Below are 9,710 nucleotides of genomic sequence, written 5' to 3' on the forward strand. Positions count from 1 at the left end.
ACAACTTGTTGAAAATTAATTATTGTTGAAGACTTGAAGACTTCAATTCATCAACTTCACAATTTTGCACAAATTGTAACAATAAAGTAAGCAATTATAGAAGAAAATTAGAGAGAGATTTATGATTTTGTGAGAAAAATAAAAGAATGGGGGTATTTATAGTTAAAAATAGGAAAAAAGTATAATTATAAAAAGTATGGGGTTAAAACAAAGTTGGGAATTAAATGGCTATTTTATAAATAGCCAACGGCTATTTTGGCAGGTAAAATGGCCATATTTTAAATGCCATAACGACTATAATGTAGCAGATTGTTTTTTTTAAAAAAATTAGCCGTTAGGCCCAGATAGGCCCGTTTAGGACCTCTTGAACCGGCCCACTTCCCAACCGGTCCCGGTCTCGCAGGCCTAGCCTATGGGACCAGCCCACTACCCAGCCCACCTCCCCACGGTCCCGATCCTATCCGGTTAGGACCGTTTAGGCCCACCGCCCATTTGGACTTGCGATCCTGGGGCGGGCCCGGTTCTAACCGGGCCACATGCCACCCTTATGGCCATATGAAGATTTACCGATATAGGAACAGAGATTGAATCGACGAGACAATTTCATCCTTTGGAGAAGAATGCAAAAATAATTTAAACAAAACGAACATCATTACAACAACAAAAGACAGTGGCTAAGAATATTGTCCCTGAATTAATAAGTTGTTCTAGACTTTCTCAATGCTTCTCATATAATACAAGTTCAACCTTGATACATTTCCAGCTAAGATCACTACATAACTTTGCTTTCATCATTATACATTTCTGTTAATACCTGGACACAAAGCTCATGTTATCCTTATATTAGCCCTCAAATTAGATCTCGCTACTAGTATCTATCACAAGTACGAGCCATAGGTTAGCCTTAGACGTTTGAACCACATAAAATCAAGTGCACCCTGCTAGGACAATCATCCATACCTGCAGCTCCATGAGGAAGATGCATTTTCCGGCTGCATTTTTTGGAAATGCTTTGTGTTATTATTAATTCAAGGCCTTAAAATGGGACACGATTGATGGTTAATCCCACATTGTTCTTTAGAACTTTTGTGAGGTCTTAATGGGAGCCCAAATATCAGCACCATTGCTGCTGACTACTCCAACGGTATATGAAGCTGGCACAAGACATAAGCCTTTGCTTCTCAAGCTGCAAGGTTGTGATTCCTTCACAAGAAAACATGAATAAGATTTCAACTTCAGTTGATATGGCATAATTGACATCAATGACTGACCATAGAGTTTGAATAACATTGCAATTAAGGTCTCATAGAGTTTCCTAGTGTTGTAATGAAGGTTTTTTTTACTGCTTAGATGTTGCCTATTTTCATGCTCGGATGAAGATGCAAGAATAGTAAATTCAGAAATGGTGCTATCAGGCTCTAACCTGTGTCTTAGACATTGGCATACTTCCGAGGTATGGTGCGCTCAACACCTGAAAGAACCAGGAAAACAAAATGAGGTATTCCATTTTTGGCAGAAACATAAATGAGTTAGATTGAACATAGTATAGTAGCTCAATTGAAACTATCATAACCAAGATCTGGATGAGCTAGCAGTAAAAACTATTCGCTTTGACAAAGTATAACCTTCACTGCTCCACCTTCCATATAGTAACAGATGATTTAGAGACCACACTGAAAGTTTCAAATCTGTGCGGAACCTTTGCTTCGAAATATAGGACAAAACAAAGGCTCTACATACTTGCATCAACTAGAATGCAATATTCACAAGTGAACATTCTGAATTCTCAAAGTTCAGCTCTACAATCACAAAAAGATGCAGAGAAAATGTAGAAAGAGGAAATTACGGAAACATGACCTTCCAATCACTTAAATTCTTAGGACATTTTCAGACATAAAATTTAGTACTGGGAGTACTATGAACAAAAGTATATGGTGAAAATCCTAAAACTTAATAATACAGATGAAAAACCTAATTACAAACCAAGACATAGAAATAGGGGAAGCTGCGATGAGTAGCAACCGAAGTTTATTAGAGGGACACGTGTACATTCGTGCAAACAATGCTACTCCAAAATCACACAGATCTTCTAAAACCATATAAAATTCCTAGAAATTATTAGAGGCATTGAGAACATAACCAGAACAACCTCCAACAACTGGAAACTGCTCTTGAATCTACCTACTCGAAACACCAACTCGAGCATACAAGATAAACAAAGATGATATATCCTTTCCTAGAACCCTCAAAAAGCTTTAATTAAAGATTTTGCTTCTCCATTTATCTTCACAGTAAGAGTAACATAAAATTACATTCATTTGTAGTAAGCATTCCGAAAATCTAACTTCAAGACCTTCATCGACCTCTTATTTTTTTCAGCATATTTCAATAGCTTACTTTGTGTACAAAACTTGTCCAGGCCCCAAAAATGCCCAGACCTAAGAAAAAAATAAAACATCAGTGTGGAAAGATCATCATAACTTTGGAATAGCAAATACAAATACCCAGATTTGCAGTGCAAATACTTCTAGAACAAACTCCATTCCTTAAAAATTAGTAAAAAAGGACTTGAATAACCAGAGCAAAAGCATCCAAACAAGTGTGGAAAATAAAAAAAATAGAACTAAATGTTGAAATCAAAGCTGCAGCATAGAAGTTCCCAGAACCAATCTCATCCAAGGAGTTGACAAAAACATACGTTACTAATTTGGAAAGAGACAATGACTAATCTAGCACTAACAGCAGGGATCTCTATATAATAAGAAGAAATTATCCAGACAAGATACTCCATTCAGAAGATATTCGTGTTGGAGCCACTAACTTGCTTGTCTTTGATCAGACGTACAGTAATGTAGTGCCTATAGAACGAAGGAAAAAAGATAGGAAAAAAGATGTCGAGAACACACCTTCACTTGTTCATGGAGGAATTTTATGTATCCCATTGCTTCAAAAAGAACAGAAGCCGTATCTGTCTGCAAATATAACAGAAACCAGAATTTTATCCATATGGTGAAAATTTGGTAGATTAGTAAGACTTGGGTGAGCTTGTTAAATTTGAGCTGCTCTACTTGGACATACATGTGCGAGGGAAAATCTCAATCACTAAGATATTCCACCATTTGGTACCTCAAAGACCATATTCTATATAGATTAAATTTTGCCCTTGAAATAATTGTTCTAATTCATTGCTCAATTCCTGCAGAATGTACCTTGCCATATGGTGACACCAGCTGCTGGAGAGCTACTATTCGTTCACCAAACTTCTCCTTCTTCTCCTATTTCAAGGAAAAAGGCAAAAGGAGAAAAATCTCCATATCAAGAACTCAATGATAAGGGTTGCAGCACATTGCTAAAAAACAGATGCACCAGTTTACAATTTTCAAAAGTATCACACAATCGATTGATATATAACTAATTTCCTCATTGTAAACAAATTTGTGACTCGGAGCAGTCAATCAAATATGTTCAACAGCCGTCACATATTTCGGAGACTCCAAGTAGTTAACTTGAAGGAACTATTTTTAGATTTTCTTGGTCGGATTTACTCTTAGCCTTAAGATTAAAAGTCAATCAAAATATTAAATCTTAATTTCAGTGAAATGTATAACACACCAGAACAGTGTCTTTGTTCAGCGAAGAATCTTATGTTCATCATTCAGTATATTACTGCCAACCCATGTTGAAAGTATCCAAGAAATGAAAATTCTCAAATTCCACGAGCTAGTGGAGAATCGACTTAAGAGAATGAGTTCATCAAAAATATCTGTCCATAAACATGTGCACGCCAACAACAATAACAGCATTGTAGCAAAAGGAAGGAGAAGAAACCTTGGAGGAAATAGACATATCGGCCTTAAGTCGTTTTGGTGTAAGAGATGTGAGGCTGGTGCTATGCTCAAGGGAAATAGGGCTTCTTTTGTGTTGCAGCATCTTTCCTTCTAATGCTTCAACTCACTGAAAAGTAATAGCAATCCTACTAAAAAGGAAAGAAAATGGATATTAGGATATTAATAGACATACAAGTGTTTCAGAAGTCACCATGTATTCTCAAAACATTGACATAAAGAATTCCTACATAAAAGGAAAGAGAATAGCTATTAGGAAACCAATAGACAGACAAATAAATGGCTATTAGAAGTCACCTTTGTTGTCTCAACGCCCTGAAAGACAGGCTGATTAGAAACACTATCACCACTTAACAAATTTTGTCAGTAACGTTGCACCAGATGGCCGTTAAAAGTTGAATGATCATAGTGTCTGGTCATAGTGAAGGCTTTTTCAGTGAGGAATTTAACTGAGACAAAACATGTTATAGTAGAAACCACCAAACTAAGGATTTTTGTTTGCAAATGTGAAAAGCTTCCATTTCACATGGTTAACTAGCAAGATTCTTTGGTAGCTGACCAAGAAACACATCAACAATGCTTAAAAATAAAATAAAGAATATGGAAGTATACCAAGAATATGGAAGGCAAAACTACCATCTTATTCTCTCCTAGAGAATGCATTGATTAACGATTATTGCAGTTATCAATTATTTCTTGCAAGAGATCCTGAAGGCGGAGAACAATTTTAGAATGCCCGGCTCGTTCAAGTCTTTGACTTAGCTAGCCTTATGATATAAGTACACACCACAGAACCATATTTTACACATCTCTCCCTTTTTTCCCTTTTCTATCCACAACCCAACATCTATTCTTATTGATTAGTTAAAGGACATCATTAAGTGTATATGCAGCCAATATCCAAGCTTTGGTGGACAGAGTTATCATGTACCTGTGCTGGTGTGCACAAGCTAGCCCGGACATGCAATACTTTCAAAAACAAAACAAAAAGTGTATATGCAACCAATCCAATCAAACTTCTGGAGTAACTTCAACATGCAATACTTTCAAAAAATAACCACCTATCCATCATACCAATTTTATAAATGCACTGTTTGGTATAAATGGCATTTGATTGTCCAAGGAACTGTCATGGAAGAATAATACATACATTTCAAAGAGAATAAACAATTAAATAGTCCATCATCTGTTTATTATATTACATAAACTATGTCAGAATAAAGAATGCATATTCTGTGCTCATTATATAAAACAAACTAAGAGTATAATGAGGAATGCATTAAAAAAAGGCAACTATCGACAACAGAATCTATGCCTATATAATTGCATAAATTATATTATGCTTAAAAAATTTTGCTCAATTATTCTGCTAAAGTTCACCAAGAAAAAGTTGGAGATTTTTTGCTACACTATTGATATAATGGATGTCTTTTTTCTGTATTAAATTTTCTGTAGTGTGAATAGGGGTGAGAAGAACTGAATTCAAAGAAACCAACTTTAGTGGGACCAACTTCAAGAATTTTAATATTTCATTCATTAAGCATGAAAGCAGCCATTTGCGTACACAATCATCTTTCACAATCAGAACCTTATATCATGCTAATTAAGCTTATTAAAAGGCTACAAGCAACTAACATGACTCTAGAAAAGATCATCTAAACTAAACATTCAATAAGATTGACTCAAGCATAACCCATCAAACTCAAAACCTTAGAAAAGCAAAGAAAATTATCAATTTCAATAGAAACAACAAGAAAATTCTACCGAGCAATAAGATGCTGTTTAACTAAAAATCCAAAAGAAAAGGAATTAATTTTTACACCTAAGCTACACACACACACATATAAAGTTCTATTATAATGTCTTCTTTAAAAGTAGAAAATAAAATTGTTAAAACCAAAGAGTTTTCAAATACTCACTTCCGTCCCATTTATATGATCTTGTTTGATTGGACACTAAAGTTATCATCCCATTAAGAAAAATATTAAGTTAAATTCTTTTTAAATATAAAAATAATCATTCTTATCGAACAAAATAAAAAAAAAATGTAAAGTTTGATGACCATATATATGATTTATTTATAACCATGTCTTTCTTTAAAAGAAAAAAATAAAAAAATGTTAAAATTAGAGAGTTTTAAGCTATAAAGAATTGAACGACCACAAAAAGAGCAGTATCAAAACAGAGGGAGTACCTCGATTTCGAAATACACGTGACAAAACTCAGAGGATGTGAACTCCACTTCAAAATTACTCAAAACCCACATCCAAATTCCATAGAATCAACGTTTCAATAAAGCAATATATGAGTAACAGCTTAACTCCAGAAGAAAAAACAGAGCTTTTTTGGCAAAAGGGTTTGGCCTGAGACGATAAAGAATGATGCTAAGAGAAAAGTTAACTAAAAAGAGAAGTGTGGAAGGTGGGAAGGGTTTTTGAAAGTGTTTTTATAGTATATACTAGTACTAGTATATGTTTGTGAGTGTGATTTTGTGAAGAACAAAAAAGAAAAGAAAAAAGAGTTCTATTTGACAGCTAATATCCAACCATGTAAGAGGAAAAGGGCGGAAGGAGTAGTTAAATTAAATCTGGATGATGTCAATTCTGTTTTTCTCTGCTTTAATTTTTTTTTTTTTGTATAAAATGAAAATGACTTCTGATGTGAAAAGCATATATTTTACTATTTACTACTCCATTATTTTTGTACTGTTATTAAGAAGAAAAAAATACTTTTATATCACATTAAAAAGAAGGGAATGCTATACTACAAATGATATTTAAACCCTTCATCTCAGGTGTAGGGGATTTATCGAGTAAGCTGAACGTTTGACTCATTTTTCATTGTTATTTTAGCTTCTTGGTTGAAATATTTTATATTTGTTTAAACCCTGTTATCATGAAATATCATTTTATTATTTTAATCACTTTGTCAATGAGTATTATCAAAGTAGGCCTAGAAAGTCTAGAGGAGAGATTATTATGTGGGACATGCGCAACTCGAACTGACTTAGGACATGGCCCTAGAAAGGAGGGTGTGGAGGTTAAGGATTATGGTAGAAGGTTCGTAGGTAGTCAAGCGTTTCTCTTTGTCTTACTCAGTTCGCTAGTATTAGTACTAGTATGATATCTTTTATCCATAAATGATTATTAATACCTAAAGTTTGACTGCATTCTTGGATTTAATTTTATTTCATTTTGCTGTCATTCCTACTTGTTACAATTACCTTTTCTTTTTCAGACATTTTTTCTAGTCGAGGGTCTATCGGCAACAGCCTCTCTGCCCTTCCAGGGGTACGGGTAAGGCTGCATAGATCTTACTCTCCCCAAACTCCACTTGTGAGAAACTACTTGTTGTTGTTGTTGACAATGAGTATTATACTGAATTTAGGCACAATATTTGAACTTCAAAGTGAAATATTGAAAAAGCGATTTAAATGTTATCTTGAGTGAACTACTAATTTACAATTGCTTTTATTTTGACAAGCTTTTTCTCGATGAAATTCATATGCTAATGTACAACTAACTTTGAACAACTTTTTCCAACATTATTTTTAACGAAATAAAAACTCAGTTGGAGCTCATCGGTCCCATAAAAAGTATAGATTCTCGGTATTGTACCAAGCTATTATCGTATCTAAGGCGTTATCGCGTAGTGGGTTGCTCGTTTCGGCTCCAAATCATCAAATCTTCAACTTTCAAAAAAATTAAAATTGAGGTATTCCGACTTATTTTTTATTAAAACTCATGTATAAAAAATACTTATTAGTTATTTTTTACTGTGTTCTATGTTATTTCGTAATTGTTTTGCGATTTAATTAGTTTATTATTTTTTATCCGGATTATATTATTAGTGTGCTAAAAAAAATTAGTAAAATAGAGAAATTATTATTTTATGAATAATTAATATTTTTAGTTGTTATAAAAAATGGTAATTAGTTATTTTTTACTGTGATATATGTATTTTCGTGGTTTTTTGTGATTAAATTATTTTATTATTTTTTATCCGGATTAGATTATTTATGTGCTAAAAGATTAGTAAAATAGATAAATTATTATTTTAGGAATAATTAGTCTTATTTAGATGTTATTGTTGTATATATATTAATATGTGACTTTAATATTGTTTAGTTCCATGTAGTGTTATGTTGTGCCCGTAATTTTAATGCAATGCCCGTAATTATAATGTAGTGCCCTTTAGCGTAGTAAAATGTAGTGCCCTTTTGCGTAGTATCTTTGTAGTTATTAAAATTAATTATTTAATTATTTATTAGCCACAAAAATATATGAAAAAAATGATAATTCAAACACAAACTCTTTCGAATTCTAATCAACAAACTTAAGAAAACAACATCAAGGGCTGCTAAGGATGTTTCACATACTTCATCTACTCCAGTGCACCCCGATGTTCTGACAGAGCAGTGTGTCGCTACTCAGGCGCAAGTTTGTTTGTATTACTATTATTTCTATTTATTTTTATCTCATTGATTAGTCATCAGTATCTAAAGCATTTTTATTTTTTTAAAGACATCATCATCACCCGTCACGGAGGCCACTTTGTGCGATACTGACATGCCGGAGATGGATGATTTTATTCAGGAGCCCACCAAGACCATGGTATGACCATTAAAAAATTTTAGCAAATACGTACGTTAGTAATTTATATTTCATATACTAAAATATCTTATTATTCTATAGGTTACTGCTGGACCGATGTCCGCTTCTATCGAGTCTGCCAGCCTTACCGACGATCATGCTGCAGCGCATCCTCTGATAAAGAGGCGACGTGATGAGGATGATTCTGATAGCGTAGCCGGGCGGGATGGGATGTACCTCAGGCCAGCCAATGCTTTAAAGCATACGGGTTGTGGAACACATTAGCATTTATTGTTATTTGTATATATGACATTAAATATATAATAGCAACATTATTTATGTTTTACATAATTTATGCATGTATTTTTATTTCTAGGGTTATTTATTAGTTTAATACTACAACACAAAAAAAACGACAACTTAACATAATTTAAATTCGGTACAATTAATGATAATACATGACACGTAAAACATAAAGATAAAATACTAAACTCAACACATCCATGTGTTAGTTTAATCACTATCGCCCATTAATCTGTGCTTCAACCACTTAAATTTCTCTTCCAGTCTATTTTTTTCTTCTTCTGCCTCTTTTATTTTCTCCTTCACTGCCGCAAGTTATTGTTGTAGTTTAAAGATCTGGAGTTCGTATTCACCGGTCATATTTCAAATATAGTACAAATATGATTTGTAGTTTTCCTGGTTAATGGGTTCATCATACCATTCTTGAAATCTACATTGATTTTCGTCCTACCAATGGGGATTATAACACAATACTATTAATTAACAAGTTATAAAAAAAATATTAACTAACATTTTTTCCAAAATAATCACTTACAAGTTGTGATAGATCCAGCGTCTGCGCCCCAAATTGTAATTTGACTAATATGGCTTCAAAATCGCAGGTTTGCCACAATAACACTTTGGTACGTCATTGCGTCTAGACATTTCGTAATGCAAGAAAAATAAAAAATTAATGGAAAGTTTTCCTAATTGTTTCATTAAGCGTAAATAATAACTAAAATGTGCTAGGCTTTTATAGGCAGCAAATAAACATAACGCATATTGGTGGCGCGCTAAATTACGCGTGATAATGATTCTTTAGGGTACAAGACATCTTTTCCAGAACGATAGCTTTTTCAGGCCGACAAGACAATACACATAACGCATATTGGTGGTGCGCTATGTTTCGCGTGGTAATGATTCTTTAGGGTACAAGACAACTTTTCCAGAACGACAGCTTTTTCAGGTCGACAAGATAATACATATAACG

At 33.6% G+C, this 9,710-nt stretch overlaps 1 protein-coding gene across 4 annotated transcripts; it reads right to left on the reverse strand.

Moving 5' to 3' along the window:
* Positions 1–609: 609 nt before the first annotated feature.
* LOC104098259 (transcription factor bHLH153-like) lies at positions 610–6,287 on the reverse strand. Of its 4 annotated transcripts, none has more exons than XM_009604944.4 (7): positions 6,040–6,261; positions 4,143–4,257; positions 3,829–3,973; positions 3,210–3,275; positions 2,907–2,972; positions 1,424–1,471; positions 610–1,203 (listed from the first exon to the last, which is right to left on the reverse strand). In XM_009604944.4, the coding sequence occupies exons 3-7, from the start codon at positions 3,928–3,930 to the stop codon at positions 1,078–1,080; spliced, it is 408 nt and encodes a 135-aa protein (XP_009603239.1). In that variant the 5' UTR covers positions 3,931–3,973; positions 4,143–4,257; positions 6,040–6,261; the 3' UTR covers positions 610–1,077. The 4 variants fall into 4 exon arrangements, with proteins under 4 accessions (XP_009603239.1, XP_009603238.1, XP_009603241.1 ...); XM_009604943.4 differs by having other exon boundaries at positions 3,829–3,976; XM_009604946.4 differs by lacking the exon at positions 4,143–4,257 and having other exon boundaries at positions 6,040–6,287.
* Between the last annotated feature and the right edge of the window lie 3,423 nt (positions 6,288–9,710).

This window comes from Nicotiana tomentosiformis, chromosome 12 (assembly GCF_000390325.3).
Source record: "Nicotiana tomentosiformis chromosome 12, ASM39032v3, whole genome shotgun sequence".
In the NCBI taxonomy this organism is placed as follows: Eukaryota; Viridiplantae; Streptophyta; class Magnoliopsida; order Solanales; family Solanaceae; genus Nicotiana; species Nicotiana tomentosiformis.